The 18,620-nt window shown below is 37.4% G+C and overlaps 1 protein-coding gene across 1 annotated transcript in view; it reads left to right on the top strand.

The window, feature by feature from the left end:
• Positions 1-18,620, top strand: part of Kdm7a (lysine demethylase 7A) — a 77,592-nt gene that overhangs the window by 15,879 nt on the left and 43,093 nt on the right. Inside the window, exons 2-4 of the mRNA XM_069996901.1 lie at positions 10,164-10,249; positions 14,709-14,826; positions 17,052-17,212. Of these exons, the coding sequence (XP_069853002.1) occupies positions 10,164-10,249; positions 14,709-14,826; positions 17,052-17,212 (365 nt within the window). The remainder of the gene's footprint in view (positions 1-10,163; positions 10,250-14,708; positions 14,827-17,051; positions 17,213-18,620) is intronic.

The raw sequence follows: 18,620 nt of genomic DNA, 5'->3' as shown, positions 1-18,620 counted from the left end.
CAGCTCAAGGCTAGCGCTCTACCACTTGAGCCACAGCCCACTTTAGGCTTTTTTTCTTTTTGCTTATGTGGTGCTGAGGAATCGAACCCAGGGCCTCAGGCATGCAAAGCAAGCGCTCTACCACTGAGCTACCTTCCCAGCCCCAAAGGTTTAAAATTTTTACATTACCTGACTCGTAATAATAAAATGATACCTCTCAGGCTTAAGTTCTGCATGAACCAGATTTGGAATACTCCTGAAATTCTATCAGTTAGGAGTCTGAGGCAGGAAGATTGTTAGTTTGAGGCCAGCCTGAAGACCTGGTTCAAAGCAAACAAATAAAAAGCTGCCTGAACCTGTTTACAATTGAAAATGTCTATTAATATTTTAGTACTCTGATTAGGAATGACAATTTATTAAGCCAATCACTATTTAGCAGAATAAGATATATTTATTAGTTTTCTTAATCCTTTGAGAGATACTGTTGTAATTTCCATCTCTACACTAAAACGAGGAAATTGAAAAACAAGTGAAAAATTAAGTTACCCAATTATACATCTGCTAGGTTGGGTTAGCCAGGGTTCTGAAACAGGTAGACAGATTCTCTTGAGAGCTTGTATTTTTCCCAACTCAGCCGTCAAAAATTAATTTAAAATTGAAAACAATTTTTTCTTGCAACATAGTCAGTTGAGTTACCTAATGTGTAGTCTGAGACATTGAATCATAAAATATTAAGCCTAGTTTTTACTTAGACTCAAAACTTATAACTCAAACATCATAGCTCATAAATTGTTGACCGGAGCTAAGTGGCACCTAGTAGAACCATATTATTAGCATATTTACTATGCCATTGCTTACTCAATGGCAAGCCCTGTGCTTTACATATTTACATATATTGTCTTGATCGTAGAAAAGAAACTTGCTGCAAGAAACCAAACTAAGTCTAATTCCAACATCTGTGGTTATTTGGTGGCATGGCTCTAGACCAAGTAGGTCTCACCTGGGCTGCACCTATTCCAAGACTTCACCTGATTCCAGAGTTAAGATTTCAGAGTTGTTAAATGCAATGAGCAAGCCATAAATTGATTTACCTTAAAGGCATTCTTTTCTTTATTGTTGATGTTAGTATGAGGCTTAAGGGTATACAACGAGTTATTACTCTGATTTTGTTATGTGCCAAAGTGAAATTGAATGGTGCCTTGGTGAGTTTATTTATTTATTTACCTTTGGCACCTACCCTTTTTTTTTTCCTTTTGCCAATCCTGGGGCCCGAACTCAGTGTCAGGGCACTGTCCCTGAGCTTTTTCATTCAAGGTAGCATTCTACCACTTGAGCCTCAGCTCTACTTTTTTTTTTTTTGTGGTTAGAGATAAATGTTTTACTGACTTTACTGCCTAGGTTGACTTGGAGTCACAATACTCAGATCTCAGCCTCTTGAGTAGCTAGGATTATAGGTGTGAGCTAGCTATTGGTGCCCAGCTGGCACACTTTTTTAAATTTAAATTTTGTTGTAAAGGTGATATACAGAGGGGTTACAGTTACATAAGCTGGGTAATAAGTACATTTCTTTTTTTTTTTTTTTGGTCCAGTCGTGGGGCCTGAACTCTGGGCCTGGGCGCTGTCCCTCAGCTCTTCAGCTCAAGGCTAGCGCTCTACCACTTGAGCCACAGCGTCACTTCCGGCTTTTTTCTTTTTGCTTATGTGGTGCTGAGGAATCGAACCCAGGGCCTGAGGCATGCTAGAAGCGCTCTACCACTGAGCCACCTTCCCAGCCCATAAGTACATTTCTTTTTGAACAATGTTACTACTTCCCTCGTTTTCCCACCCCCCTCCCTCTGAGTTGTAAAGTTCATTTCCAACATAGGTGTTTAATGAGTGTCACTGTCCCACTATTTCCCTTCCTTTCCCCAAATCAGATCAACTTATATACAGGACAAAGGGTACAGAAATAAAAAAAGAACAGTAACCACAGGGCATAAGCCAAAGGGGAGTGGGGAGAAAGAAAGAAAAAAGAAATAGCTGCAAACAGTACAATAAAAAAAATCTCGGGCTGGGAAGGTGGCTCAGTGGTAGAGTGCTTGCCTTGCATGCACGAGGCCCTGGGTTCGATTCCTCAGCACCACATAAGCAAAAAGAAAAAAGCCGGAAGTGGCACTGTGGCTCAAGTGGTAGAGAGCTAGCCTTGAGCTGAAGAGCTGAGGGACAGCTCCCAGGCCCAGAGTTCAGGCCCCACGACCGGACCAAAAAAAAAAAAAAAAAAAAAAAAAATCTCATAAAAAAACCAAAACAAAGCCTCGTTTCTATTTCTTGGAGTTCATTTTTATAAACATCATTTTATATGGCCATATGCACATAGCTATTGAGTCATTGTGATCCTCTCCTAAGAATATCCTTTGTTTTCACTGTGCAGTGCTTAGAGTGCTGTTTAATTAATCATGTCCAAGTGTGATTATTTGTCTTTTGCTATCCTTTGGCTTAACTTGTAGATTTATATAGATATTCTAGTTATTAAAAATGAGGGCAACCATGTAGCCTATGTTTCTTTGGGTCTGGCTAACTTCACTTGATATAATTTTTTCCATGTCTTTCCATTTCCTTATGAATAGGGCAATGCCATTCTTTCTGATGGAAACATAGAATTCCGTTGCCTTTATATACCACAATTTTTTGATCCATTCATCCACTGAGGGGCATCTGGGTTGATTCCTTATCTTCACTATGGTAAATAATGCTGCAGTGAATATGGTTGTGCTGGCATTAGTATGGGCTGGTTTATAATAAGGTCATTTGGGTAAATGCTCAGGAGTGGGTTTGCTTGGTGATAGGGAAGCTCTATGTTTAGTCTTCTGCGGAACCTTCATATTAGTAACCAGAGTGGTTGAACAAGTTTACATTCCCACCACCAGTGTAGTAGCGTTCTCTTTTGGCCACATCCCCACCAACATCTGTTATTAATAGTTTTCTTAATAATGGACATTCTAACTGGGGTGAGGTAGAATCTCAATGTTGTTTTGATTTGCTTTCTTTTATGACCAGAGATGTTGAACATTTCTTCATGTGTCTATTCGCCATCCTTTCTTCTTCTTCGGGGAAGTCTCTCTTTAAGTCTTTAGTCCACCATTGATTTGTTTTGGGGGGGTTTAATTTTTTGAGCTTTAAGTATATTTTAGATATGAGGCCCTTATCTGCTGTATAGCTGGTAAAGATCTCCCAATCTGTGTGCTTTCTCTTTGCCTTACTAGCTTTATCCTTTACCATTCAGAAATTCTTCAGTTGTATGCAGTCCCATTTATCCAACCTTTCTTTGATTGTGTTTCTGAATCTTTTTTTTTTTTTTTGTCGGTCGTGGGGCTTGAACTCTGGGCCTGGGCGCTGTCCCTCAGCTCTTCAGCTCAAGGCGAGCGCTCTACCACTTGAGCTACAGCGCCACTTCCGGTTTTCTGGTGGTTTATTGGAGATAGGAGTCTCACGGTCTCTCCTGCCCGGGCTGGCTTTGAACTGCGATCCTCAGATCTCAGCCTCCTGAGTAGCTAGGATTACAGGCGTGAGCCACCTTCTGAATCTTTACTTAGCAAATTTCGACCTTTGGCACACTTTTCTCTGTGTGTGTGTGTGTGTGTGTGTGCGTGTGTGCGTGTGTGCGTGTGTGTGTGTGTGTGTGTGTGTATGTGTGTGTTGGTACTAGGGCTTCACCTCAGAGCCTGGGTACTGTCTCTGAGCACTTTTGCTCAAGGCTAGCACTCTACCACTTGAATCATATCTCTCCTTCCAGCTTTTTGTGGAGGTAGGAATTTCAAGAACTTTCCTGCCCCAGGTTTGCTTCAAACCATGATCCTTAGATCTTACCCTTCTGAGTAGCTAGTATTACAGGCATGAAGCACCAGTGCCAAGCATTGCACCCTTTTAATGGGCCTCATCAAAACATTTTCAGATGTATACTGTTCTTAGGTCATATGAAAAGTAAACTTTTTGTACACATGTGAAAACTTAAACTGAACCAGAGTTTTCTTTTCTTTTCTTTCCTTTTTTTTTTTTTTTTTTTGGACACAGGGTCCTTCTATGTAGGTCAGACTCACTAGAACTCACTATGTAGCCTAGGTAGACTGCAAATCCAATGATCCTTGTGCTTCAGCCTCCTGAGTGCTAGGATTACTGGCATGTGTTGCCAAGTGTACCCTAAACCAGAAATTAAAATGAATCAATTTAATTATGATAGCCTTCCATCATACAGTGATGGAGAACCTTTGGCCCATGAACCATATTAAATTTGGTTCATGATGGGACAGACATATATGCTTCTCATAAGCTATAATAAGCTTAGTGATTGCCTGTAGCCATCTGCCTATATTAATTTTGTATGACCCTCAAATGATTTTATTAATACTGAAATGGCCCTCACTCCTGAAAGAAAAGTGAGAAAGTTACTAATTTACATGTTGAAAGATCTTTCCCATTTTACCAACGGTTACCTTTAGTACCTGTACAGAGTTCTTAGGGTTTCAGTCTGAACAGACTTTTGGTTTTTGAGTGAGTTTGTAGCAAGTTAATAATGAACAGGAATTTTTCTGAGATCATCATGTACTGAGAGAAGTCAGCACAATTCAGGAAAAATTGAGCTATTAAAAATAGCTCAGTATTATACCAAATGAGTGGTGCACAAGTGAGTGATATTTCACCAAAGAGGAAAAAATTTGCCTTGGGCTTTGAAGACAAGGTAGGGAAAGATTGCTGAAGAATGGGGAGAGTTTGTAGCAGTGGAATATTAAGTGAGTTCCACTGATCTTAAAGAATTTGACTACCCACCCTTTTAGCACCAAGCGTAGAGAATATAAAAGGACACATTTTCTTAGAGGAAAAAAGAGTCCTTGGCAGACCCAGACCCTAGGGAATTCTGGTTACTCATCAATTCTATTATCATCAAGTGTCCCCCAAAAAGCCAACTAAGCAACAATTTCAGAAGATTAAGACAATAGAAAGTGTCAAAGTTACCATTGTCCACCTCACCAAATGGCAGTGAGGCTGTTCTTAGATGCAAGCTATTCAGCAAAGGTCAGATTGTCACCCCATCCATAGCTCACCCCAGCCCTCATCCCTATGATGTTCTAATAAACGTTGAATGTTTACTGTTAGGAAAAAGTGTTAAGGTTTGTTTACAAAGGGTAGTTTTTTTTTTAATGAAATGAGGAAAAGACTGAAGATTATACCAGATTTGGAAGTGATTCTTTCAAAATTTAGTTTGAGACCTGAGCATTTTGTATATCCTACTGCTTTTGCTCTTACCATGTCTATTAAAGCTATAGGGATTTTAGAAATTTTTAAATTAGGGATTAGAAAGGGTAGAGAGTATGTATGAGCTTGATAAAAAATAGGATGGAATTATCTGCCCCTCACAGAGAAATTGAAGTGGATATTGGTTTTGAAAATAAAATAAAATTTTTATATGATGTTTGGGTACCTAAAACCTTTTTGTATGGTTATTTTAATTTCTGTGCCAGTACTAGGGCTTGAACTCAGAATCTTGAGTTCTTGCTTGGCTTCTTTGCTCAAAGCTGGTGCTTTCCCAGTTGAGTCACACTTCCAGCTTTTTGCTAGTTAATTGAAGATTAAGAGTCTCACAGATTTTTCTGCCTATGCTGGCTTTGATCCTCAGATCTCAGTCTCTTGAGTAGCTATGATAATAAGCATCAGCCACCAGTTCCAGAAATATGATTATTTTAAATGGACTTTTAAAGATTTGTTTATCCAATTTACTGACCTATTTATACAGTTTATCAAATTTTACTGATTTACCAGACATTCTAAGTGAAATTTCAAAATAAATGTAGATATAAGTGTTCTTGGGAATTGGAATTGAACCAAATCTGAAGATATCACTGACATTCGAGTAAAATAGATTATATAGTGGGGGGGGGGTAATAAATGAGTGAAGAGTAGAAGATGGGGAGAGGAACTCATGCATCTTTCAGCCAAGTTTTACAAGGTGTCTTTGGCTAGTTGCAATGTTCATCTCATGTTTCCTAGATATTCAGAGATGAGTTTATGGTTTAGCTCAGTTCAGATTTAGCTCCTTTGCCCACTTACTGATTGGTTTATTAGTTTTTTTGGGAGGGGGTGTTAATTTTTGAGCTCCTTGAATATTTTGGATATTAAGCCTTTGTCAGATGTATTGCAAGTAAAGATTTTCTCCTAGTCTGTTGGCTCTCTTTCCAGTTTAGTAATTATGTCCTTTGTTACTTAAGAACTTTATTACTATTATCTATCTATCTATCTATCTATCTATCTATCTATCTATCTATCTATCTATCTATCTATCTATCTATCTATCTATCTATGTATCTATCTATCTATGTATCTATCTATCTATCTATCTATCTATCTATCTATCTATCTATCTATCTATCTATCTAATCTATCTATCTAATCTATCTATCTATCTTGCCACTCTTGCCTGGGGCTTGAACTTGAGGCTTGGGAACTGTCCTTGAGCTTCTTTTGCTCAAGGATATCACTCTGCCCATTTAACCACAGCTCCACTTCTTTTTGGTAGTTAATTGGAGATAAGAATCTCATGTACTTTCCTGCTGGGTTGGCTTAGAACTGCAATCCTCAGATCTCAGCCTCCTGAGTAAGTAGAATTACAGGAATAAGCCTCTAGTGCCCAGAAGCATTCTCCTCTTCGAGCATAATTTGTTTCATCTAGATCAGTTGCTTAAGATCTACTAAGTAAATACTAGTAATTACATGGAGACCTCAAAGATCATTTTGTTACACCCCCTTTAATGTAGCCTAAATGTCACGAGTCATCATTGTATTAATTCCCATCAAATACCCTCAACTGTTTAATTTTTATCCTAAAGAACTCGCAGCTGCCAGTTTCATTTTGGAATCATACTAGACTGAGTGTGGTTTGAAAAAAAATAATCATGAAGAAATGTTTTTGAATTTGTTTGTAACAAACTTCTTGTGGATTCTTAATAGTGCCTAGCAAGATTTTATACATTTCTTGGTTTTTCATTTTCTAGTGCAACTGTTTTATACTTTATTTCATTATTTCTCTCCATACCCATTTGATTAACTCATACCAAAATAAGCTGAGAAAACAGACTAAAGTGTAAAGTCCAGTTTATCTTTTTTCTCCTTTAGTTTCATGTAATTTTGGTGTCAGATCTCAGAAACTTGTATCCTGAGCCAACACCATATACATTTTTTTTTTGGTGCTGGTCTTGGGGCTTGAACTTAGGGCCTGGATGTTATACCTGAGGTTTGTTTTGTTTTGTTTTGTCTTTTAGGCTAGCATTCTACCGCTTGAGCCACAGCTCCATTCTGGCTTTTCTTTTTTTTTTTTTTTGTCGGTCGTGGGACTTGAACTCTGGGCCTGGGAGCTGTCCCTCAGCTCTTCAGCTCAAGGCAAGCACTCTACCACTTGAGCTACAGCGCCACTTCCGGTTTTCTGGTGGTTTATTGGAAATAGGAGTCTCAGAGTCTCTCCTGCCCGGGCTGGCTTTGAACCGCGATCCTCAGATCTCAGCCTCCTGAGTAGCTAGGATTACATGTGAGCCACCAGTGCCCGGCTCCATTCTGGCTTTTCTGATGCTTAATTGGAGATAAGAGTCTCACACAGACTTTTCTGCCTGGGTTGGCTTTGAACCATGATGTGTAGATCTCAGCTTCCTGAGGAGCTGCGATTATATCCATGAGCCACCAGTGCCCAGCTTAAGAAGGTTTACTTTTTATCTTTCTTAAATTTAAATTTTATTTTATTTTATTTATTTATTTTGGGTCCGGTTGTGGGGCCTGAACTCTGGGCCTGGGCACTGTCCCTTAGCTCTTCAGCTCAAGGCTAGCTCTCTACCACTTGAGCCACAGTGCCACTTCCGGCTTTTTTCTTTTTGCTTATGTGGTGCCGAGGAATCGAACCCAGGGCCTCATGTATGCAAGGCAAGCGCTCTACCACTGAGCCACCTTCCCAGCCCCTAAATTTTATTTTTTTTTATCGTTATGAAGGTGATGTACAGAAGCGCTACAGTTACATAAGTCAGATAACGAGTACATTCCTTTTTGGACATTGTCACCTCTTTCCTCTGTTTTCCCCAGTGTTTCCCTCCCATCCCCATCTACAAGTTGTATAGTTCATTTTAAATATAGTGTCTAGTATAAAGTACCATTGCTGTATCTGTTTACCCTTTGTCCCTCTATTTCTGTGCCTTTCCCTTCCCCTCCTAAAGATTAATGAACAAGACAAAAAGAAAACAAAAGCAGCAAAAAAGAAAAATGTTGTTTCCATTTCCTGGAGTTCATTTTGATAAATATTTTATATGATAAGAGCTCCTTATAGTTTCATGAACAGAAGTTATTTTAGTATGGCTGAAGATAACACTTACAAGTGAACGTATAGTCTTAAATTTTGGTACCAAGGTTATACTGCCATAAAATGAGATAGAGAATATATCATTCTTCCTCTCTTTAAACAAATTTATTATAACTGTTTTTAGAGTATTTGATAGAGTTGCATGTGAGGTCTTAGGTCCTCTGGGCCTAGAGTTTTCTATGTGTGGCAGTTGCAAAAATTTTGTAAAGACTAGAGGGTAGTGCACAAGCTCTGAGTTCAAGCCCTGGTGCCTCCCCTCTTCTCTAAAGAAAGTAATACTTAGAAGAATTGTATTTTTTCCCCCAGGATTCAGATTGTATGTGTCTACACACACAAGCATACATACACATATATATTTAAGTTTTTTAGCATAAGTGTGTTCATAATAGCCCCTTTTGTGCTTAATGTATAAAACAAGTTATTTTGTTTTGTCCTTTAAAAAATATTCCTGATAGGGTTTTCTTTCTTTTGTCTTGATCTTGTTAAGGTTTGCTAATTTTATAAATCTTTTCAAATAATTGATTTTTGGTTAAAGAATCAGTTTTTGGTGTGATACCATTATATACTTAGTTTTTTGCTTTCTGTTTCTGTTTTTGTTTTTGTTTTGTAGTGGTCCTGGGGCTTGAACTCAGTTACTAAGGGAATGTTCAACAACCTTACCAAGCTAGCATTCTACTGAGCCACAGCTCCACTTCTGGCTTTTATTTATTTTTTGGTAGTTTATTAGAGGTAAGAATCTCCCAGACTTTCCTGCCTGGGCTTGCCATGATCCTCAGATCTTAGCCTCTTGGAGTAGCTAGAACTAGAGGTATGAGCTACCAGTGGCCAGCCTTTCTGTTTCTGTGGGTTTTTTTTGTTTTTGTTCTCTGGATCTGGGTGCTATCCTTCAGCTCTTTAGTTCTAGGCGAGCACTCTACCTCTTGCCACAGCACCACTTCTGGTTTTCTGAGTAGTTTATTGAAGATAAGTGTTTCATGAACTTTCCTGCCCGGGCTGGCTTTGAACCACGATTCTCAGATCTCAGCCTCCTGAGTAGCTAGGATTACAGGCATGAGCCACTGGCATCTGGCTTCTGTTTCTGTTTTAAAGTTTTATTTTGCCTACTTTTGTAACTTCTTGTGGTATAGACTTAACTTATTTAGCTCAGCCTTTTCTTTTTCAGCACATTTATCTAAGGTGATACATTTACATTTTTGAAAGTTTGGCATCCTGTCTCACAGATTTTGTTATGTAATAATTCATTGTTGCTCAGCTCAAAATAATATTTATAACTTCATTATGATTTATCTTTAAACTCATTGACATCAAACCTATAAAATATGGCATTTATATAGTGGTTGAGGGTTTTACAGCTTATACTTACATTATTTCTATTGTCTCTACTGCTGTTGTGAATTACTTCACATATATTTGGGAATTGTCTTGCTTATAATTATGTAATATGTGTATCCGGGCTGGGAATGTGGCTTAGTGGTTGAGTGCTTGCCTAGCATTCATGTAGCCCTGGGTTTGATTCCTTAGTACCACATAAACAGAAAAGGCCAGAATTGGTACTGTGGCTCAAATGGTAGAGTGCTAGCCTTGAGCAGAAGCAGCTCAGGGACAGTGCCCAAGCCCTGAGTTTAAGCCCCAGGATTAGGGGGAAAAAAATAATGTGTATGGAGAAGAAAATAAAATTTATCATTGTTTACGTTTTTGTGCTGTACAAAATTTGCTGGTGAGGTTGTTGAACATTTCTTACATCAGTTCCAGATACTGTATTACCATTGAGAAAGGACTTTTGATTGAATTACTTTATTGCCTTTATTTTTCTTAGCTGTGTTGGAGTAGAAGAACATCATGCTGTTGACATTGACCTGTATCACTGTCCCAACTGTGCAGTTCTACATGGCTCCTCCCTGAGTAAGTCCTAGGTGTATGATACACTATACCTGTGGAGATTTCACTGAGGAAACTTATTATGCAGGTTTTGTCTGAATGGTTAAATAATTTAGTCAGTAAATGAAATTTATTTGCCAGTGCATAGCTTTCAAACTTAATTACATATTTTCAAAGCTTGAAATTTGGGAAGCATACATAGTAAAGTAAAAATTTCCGGTTCTGGAAACTTACTGGCTGTTTTTTATCTTTTCACAGAAATTCTCACAATAGTGTTTTGGGATAGTACCCAGAATAAGATTTGACTCTAATGAACACATGCATTATATTTTTAGGATGAAATTAGGGTGTTCTTAGGCTAAAATATTACTTATATTTTCTGAATTTGGTTGTTAATAGTGAGTCTTTCTTAGCCCATTTCTCTGCTTGAAACTCCACTGCTGCTGTTCACAGAGATATAGAGAGGCAGAATAATAAGGCCAGACTAGGTCTGTGATCACACTCCTCCTGAAAAGGGCAAAGCAAAGGCAGGGAAGCCTCCTGCATCTTTTGATGTATACCAGCATCACAAAGAAATAAGTACTTTTAGTGTTTTTCAAATGCTCTGAGAAAGAAATTAGTATAGTAATTATTGTACGAAATTGAAAGAAAATATTTAAAAGGCTTTGGATTATGAATGCATCAATATTTAGTCTTAGAGAATTTAAGTATAATCCCAAAATGAAATAATTTGAATTAAACTTGTACTTAAACTTGTACAAAACATTAAATTAAGAGGCAGAAGAATGAGCCCAGGCACTAGTAGCTCACGCCTGTAATCCTAGCTACTCAAGAAGCTGAGATCTGAGGATCATGGTTCAAAACCAGCCAGGGCAGGAAAACCTGTGAGACTCTTATCTCCAATAAACCACTCAGAAAACTGGAAGTGGCGCTGTGGCTCAAGTGGTAGAGCACTTCCCTTGAGCTGAAGAGCGCAGGGAAGCACCCAGGCCCAGAGTTCAAGTCCCACGACTGACCGAAAAAAAAAAAAAGGCAGAAATATGTGCTTATGGTAACCATTCTATTTTCCTTATAAACCTTACTTTTAAAAATTTATCTCACTTGCTTAGTTATGCAACACAAACAGAACTTTTTCTCCTATTTTCCTATGATCATTACTAAAATATTCCTTTATTGATCTCTTTCCCTTATGAAATTTAGTTAGCTATGGCTTATTTTGTGGGACTTTTTTGGTGGTTGTTGTTGGTCTTGGGGCTTGAACTCTGGGCCTGGGCGCTGTCCCTCAGCTCTTCAGGTCAGGGCTAGCACTATACTACTTGAGCCATAGCACTACTTGCAGTTTTCTGGTGGTTAATTGGAGATTTTGTATTTTTTAAAGCATGTTGATCAAATCATGTAATCATACCTTCTGTTAATCTCCTACATGTCAACACATTTAAAGATGATAGTAATTGGCAGTTTATTATATGATAGGTTTATTGATGGCTAAGTATTTACCTATATTTTTCTTTTGAAACTTATGGCAACTTAATATATGAGAAAAATTATCTTAAGTATGTAGCTGTTTTGCAAAGCTATGTTTAAACTCAAAGCTGTTGAATCCTGGAGTCATTTCATTAACAATGAAATAGATATTCTAGCTCAAGGCCTTGTATATAAGCACCATTGTTTAAAAAAAAACCCAAAACAACAAAAAATGCTCACATCTGTAATCCTAGCTACTTAGGAGGCTGAGATCTGAGAATCACAGTTCAAAACCAGCCCAGGCAGGATAGTCTGTGAGACTCTTATCTCTAGGCAAGCAACAAAAAAGCAAGAAGTGGAGCTGTAGCTCAAGAACACCATGTGTTTTTGCAGAAGTGAAAAGATTTACAACGAAGTACCATAGTTTTTATCGAATGAGCAGATTTATTTATTTATTTATTTATTTATTTATTTATTTATTTATTTGTGTGTGTGTGTGTGTGTGTCTGTCTGTCTGTCTGTCTGTCTGTCTGTCTGTCTGTCTGTCTGTCCGTCTGTCTCCTGGGAACTCGAACTCAGGGCCTGGGCATTGTGCTGAAGGCTAGTGCTCTACCACTTGAGCACAGCTCCACTTCTGGCTTGTTTGGAATAGAGTGTCATCGAGTTTCTTGTTCAGGTTGGCTTCAAACCAAGATCTTTAGATCTTAGAGGCCTCTTGAATAGTTAGGAGTTGTTATTTTTGTTAACATAAGACCCCAAGCTAGTAGACTGGTAAGCTGTCTGTACATATTGGTAAGAATTTGAATTAACCTCCACTTTTGTGGAAACAGTTTGCATTGTGGACTATCTTAAAAATGGTGAATTATCTTCTGGCTTTCCTAGAAATTTATCCTGAATGAATCAAGAAAATAGATTAATATATATCAATATTAATCACAACATTGAAGAAAACTGAGAATGGCCTAAGTGCTTCAGAATAAAAATCTAATTATAGTACATTTACATTTTAAAGTTCTAGGTTGCCTTCAAGTTGCTTTTGAATATTTAATAAAGAAAAAAGCTTATGATACAAGAAAAATATGCAGAATAAATAGGTGATCTCATTTGAAAATAAAAGTTATATATCTGTATATAGTGGAGAAAAAAAATCTGCCCTTGAATTTTAGGAATTGTTTTCAATGAGAAAAAAATATGCAATTCCTTCCTTCCTTCCTTTCTTCCTTCCTTCCTTGCTTGCTTGCTTGCTTGCTTGCTTGCTTGCTTGTTTGCTTTTTTTGTCAGTTGTGGATCTTGAACTCTGGGCCTGGGTGCTGTCCCTGAGGTCTTCAGCTCAAGGCTAGTGCTCTGCCCCTTGAGTCACAGCACCACTTCTGGTTTTCTGATAATTCATTGGAGATAAGAGTCTCATGGACATTTTTGTCCGGGCTGGCTTTGAACTGTGATCCTTAGATCTCAGTCTCCTGAGTAGCTAGGATTACAGATGTGAGAAACCAGTGCATGGCTTACAATTTCTTAATGGAGTTTCTCAAGGAGATTCCTTTGTGAGTCTGAATTTTTCTTAACAAGATTTTTTACAGTGAGATTTACTATTCCACATTAGAGATATAATTTTACAGTAAGTTACTTGGGAACCTTCGGCACTTAGATATGATTAATCCTGATTTCTACTCCTAGTATTAAGTCTGACTTTCCTTATATATACCCGTAATATGATCTCGGTAAGAGGAAGGTTTAAATAACTTGAAATCACAGAGTTGTGTTTTTCTATAGCATTTTGTTATAAGACTATTCAAACATACATAGGAAAAGCTGAAGTAATGTACAGCAATGATATATAATCTTGACTATCTAAATTCTGTTAGAATGTATCTATCACTTGCTTTGTAACTTATTCTCCCTACCATCCCACTCTCTATCCATCATCTTTCTATTTTTTGATGGAATTCTAAATAAGTTATAGGCATCAGTATCAGAAAACCAGAATCCTGAGAATTTTATTTAGACTGAAGAGTGATTTTCAAGTTTCAAAAAAAGATTTAAATCTAAAATTTACTCGGGAAGCAGAAACAGAAGATGAATTCCAGGCCATTCTGGGCTACATAGTGAGACTCTGTCATAAAACCAACCAACCAAAAATCTTAATATCTTAGATTGGTATACAAAAGAGCTGTAGATGGCACGGCCAGGGCAGAGGAGGAGGTGGGTGGGGAGGCTCAGGGTTTCTGTCTTGGCTTTTTCTTCACCTTCCTCTTTGTTAAGGTTTCTTTACAAAATTTAAAATCAAAACTACTAATCTGTCCCCTTCAGTCCCACCTTACGGAATCTGGGATCCAGAAGTGTTAAATGCCTTGTGCACAATTGTAGGTGAAGTTATGGATGAACTAGGAATCAAGTCCAAGTCTTCTGATTTTGATTATTGTGACTAAATATGATAGCATAGAGCTGTAGAATCATAGGATCTTAGCACGAAACTAACCATGAAGTTATTTATTTTGTCACCATAGCCTTCTTGCTTTAAGACTCAGTAAACAGTTTTCTGTGTCAGTGTGAAAATGCTAATTTTGGGAGTAAATTTTATATAAAAGAGAATGGAATTATGCTGTTAAATTAGATTTCTGATGTGGGATAAAAGGCTGTATCCTGAGAGGATAATTTGGATGATCTGGGCAATTATATTATGACCTAATGTTCTAGTGAAAATGCTAATTTCAGACAATTTAGAAATGTTATAGAATACTTATATAACTTTTTTTACTATATTATGAAAGGTTTCATCTTTTGACTTGAATTCTTTGATTTAATTTTTTATTTTGAAGTAAAAACAGAAGGCTTTAAAAATCAACAGTTAATTGTCTATAATTGTAGCATTAGATTAAGTAAAATTTACTTTGATAGCCTAGAAATGCATTAAAACCTGAGTGTTATTATTGTACTTACAGTTGGTTATATAGACTACGTTGATTAGAAAGTATATAGTAATCACCAGTTACTATTTTTTTTTTTTTAACTTAAAATTCAGTGAAAAAGCGGAGGAATTGGCACAGGCACGACTACACAGAAATTGATGATGGTTCCAAACCAGTGCAGGCTGGAACCAGGACTTTTGTTAAGGAGTTACGTTCTCGAGTCTTCCCAAGGTATGAAAACATGTATTAATAAAATTTAACAATGTTGGCTGGTAAAAAATGATATCATGTAAAGCAGTGTTCTTTCTTTCCCTTTCCCCTTTCTCCCTTCCTTTCCTTTCTTCCTCTTTTCTCTTTCCTTTTCCCTTTTCCCTCCTCCTTCTTCCTCCTCCATCCCTTCTTTTCACCTCCCCTGCCTTTCCCTTGACCTTTTCCTTCTCCTCCCCTTTCCTTTTGTGGTAGTACTGGGACTTGAACTCAGGCTCTAGATGCTGTTCCTGAGCTTTTCTGTGCAAGGCTAGCTGGTACTTTACCACTTGAGCTACCACTCTACTTTTGAGTTTTATGGTAGTTAACTAGAGAAAAAAGTCTTACAGACTTTCATGTTAGGTCTAGCATTGAACACATCCTCAGATCTTCCTAAATAGGATTACAGGCATAAGCCACTGGTACCTGGTTTAAAGCAGTGCTTTTTGAATTTCAGGCTATAGCATATTATTGTTCTCAATTGGCTTTTTTTTTTTTTTTTTTAATGAAATAGAATAAGAAGAAACGGGCCTGGAATGTGGCTTAGAGTGCTTGCCTAGAATGCATGAAGCCCTGGGTTCGATTCCTCAGTACCACATAACCAGAAAAAGCCAGAAGTGGTGCTGTGGCTCGAGTGGTAAAGTACTAGCCTTGAGCAAAAGGAGCTCAGGGACAGCACCCAGGTCCTGAGTTCAAGCCTCAGGACTGGCAAATAAAAACAACAAAAAAGAATAAGAAGAAACAGTACCTTTGCTAGTTAAAAGAGTAAGAAGCATAATTTCATGGAAATTTTGCTATACGAATACTCATTTAGGTCATGTAAAAATGTTACTCTTAATTTTGGGTCACAAACCCAAAACTTTGAAGTACACTAATCTGTAGTGGTGGTTCCCTGTGTTTGTTTTCTTTTAATAGGCAGTTGCTACCTCCACCTACCTTGATGCCTCTCCTCATGTTTCTTTAAGTATCCTATTTTCTAACTTTCTTTTTCTTACTTTATTTAACTTTCCATATACTGGCTCTACAAGAAGCATGCAGAACTATTGCCTAGCCTCTGATGCAGTGGGACTGAGGCTTTTGATTTCTAAAAATAATGGAATATATTTGAATTGTCTGTGGCTTAAAGAGAGTCAGAAGCATTAGAAAGCATTTAATCATGCTAATTTGTATCATTTCCTACTCAGTGTCTGACATCTCTTTAAAGTGATAATACTTGATAAGGCTTTTATATGAAATTATATCTTTGTGTGTTAAAAAGAGAAAGCACAATTTAAATATAAATCACAGTATCACATTTGGCTTATTATAGATTTTTTTTTTTTAGATCTTGGAATGAAAAATCCCAGCTATTTTTCCTCAACCTTTAGAATTCTTGTCTATTCTTCTCTACTTCTTTAGTCCTTACATAGAAACATAAAATGACAAATGTCCACTTTGGTTCCCTTAGTTCTGCTGAGAAATAGAAAACTAAGGAAAATATTGTTTCCATATGATTCTTATTGTGCTAAAGTCTTCAGTCCCAACATTCTCTTTTCTTAGACTCAAGATTGTAGCAGCAATATTTATACTTTGATCATTTTATATATTTTTCAATAACATGTCTTGGATAGTCAAAAGGAGTTTCAGGATTTTTTTTTTTTTTAGATACTGTAGTTTGAATTCAGAGCTTGGAGCTTATTTGACAGGTTTCTTTTTGAGGTAGTCTTGCTTTTTGACCAGGAGCCTTGACAGCCATCCTGCTACTTATTCTTGGGTAACTGGAATGATGGGAGTGTACCACCAAGTCCACCTGTTTCTGTTGAGATGGCATGGTGAATTTTCTACCTGAGCTGATCTGGAACTGCAATCCTGAACTCTGCCTGTTGAGTAACTAGATTATAGGCATAAGCCACTGGCACCTGGCTAGAAAACATTTATTAAGAGGAGAATTAAGTTGAGAGTCACTGATATGGATAATTAATGCAGAAAGTACTGTGGTACTTTTTTGTTGCTGTTTCACATATGCATATATTATATTTTGATTAGAATACCCTTTTATTGCTTTCTCTTTCCCTGTTCTCCACTACCTATTGCTTAACAGCCTTTAGTGAGATTTCTTATGCCATCTTCACACAAAGACACAATGTATTTTGGTATTATTCACCCTCTACCTACCACAATACTTTTTAATACAAAATGACAAAAATGACATTTTATTATTTTTTCCTCAGTGCCGATGAAGTCATTGTAAAGATGCATGGTAGTCAGCTGACGCAAAGATACCTGGAGAAACATGGATTTGATGTCCCTATTATGGTCCCTAAATTAGATGATCTTGGACTCAGGCTCCCTCCACCTGTTTTTTCTGTGATGGATGTTGAACGTTACGTAGGTACGAACTTGGTTCCATTAAGAACTTGGTAAAACTAAAAATGTCCCAACAATATTAAAATTGAAGAAATGTCAATTTAGTTTTATTTCTTGGGTCAGGAAAAGTGAAACTCAGTATCACCTGTGCTGAAAGTGTTTCTTGACTCTTCAGTGGTCAGAAAAACAATGAAACAGTTTATCTTCTCTTGTTTAATCAACCTCATCCTGTTGCTTTCTTGGTGTTTCTTGGTATCTGCTTAAGGAAAGCCATTCCTGAGGGGCAGCTAGATGCCTAAGAAGACATGGGAAAACTGGATTGGTTCTAGGCATCTATAGAATGCATGAGCAAAAATTCTCAAGTGTTCACTGTTCTTACTAGTCCTCTGGAACCTATTTCTTGACCTCCTGTCCTGGAAGAGGAAAAGTAAAAAGAAGAGATTACATTCAGCCTATGTTCATGTTAATGATATGGTGAACATTGTCATTTAATGATATCAAGGTAGTTTTGATTTTGAGATTCTGAAGTCATAACGAAGAAGGTGGGTACTGGTTGGCTTGCACCTGTAATCTTAGCTTCTTAGGAGACTGAGATGTGAGGATTGCGGTTCAAAACCAGGTTGGGCAGGAAAGGCCATGAGACCCTTATCTCCAGTTAACCACCTGAAAACTGGAAGTGGAACTGTGACTCAAAGTGGTAGAGCGCTGGCCTTGAGCAAAAGAACTTAGGGGTAGCATCCAGGCCCTGAGTTCATGCCTCATGATTGACAGAAGTGAAAAAAAAAAAGGTGAAAAGCAGATTGCCATATTGTTAATATTTTCCATTATTTTTATAGATAAAGCTGGCTGTATTTAGATGCCATTTGAACATAGATCCTAAAACTACCTCAAAATTGTATAGCCATTGAAATACAATATTCCTCAGAAGAGGAGATACTGAATGATTGGTTGACAGTTCTCCCTGACAATTTTCACTGAGGAAATCCAGTTAAATGTAATGATTTAGGATGGTGCTAAATTTGAATGTGTGATAGAACATGGGATGATGCCGAGGCTTACCCTACACCTGTCTGCATGGGGAACACTGGAAAACAAATGGCTGTGCAATAATAGGGAAAAACATCCCAAACCACTTGATAGCAGCTAACATTCTAGTTAGCAAAAGACTTCATTTAAATACTAGGAACAGGACTATATTACATCAAATAGATAAAATATTCTACAATATTATTAATATAGATGAAATTACATTTAAGTAAGAAAATGGCATTTGCTTTCTACTTCAATTTGGCATATTTTGAATTCTACCCTATTCTATATCCATCATAAAATTGATTATGTTTCCTGGAGTAGCAATACAGCTGTCCATAATCATCACCTTATGGTTTTGCAGGAAAATATACATCAGTCACAACCCAGAGTGTGGGCCTTCA

The sequence above is a fragment of the Dipodomys merriami genome, unplaced genomic scaffold, assembly GCF_024711535.1.
Source record: "Dipodomys merriami isolate MVZ:Mamm:240054 unplaced genomic scaffold, mDipMer1.0.p SCAF_5, whole genome shotgun sequence".
Classification (NCBI taxonomy): domain Eukaryota; kingdom Metazoa; phylum Chordata; class Mammalia; order Rodentia; family Heteromyidae; genus Dipodomys; species Dipodomys merriami.
This window is presented reverse-complemented; position numbering and strand designations above follow the sequence as displayed.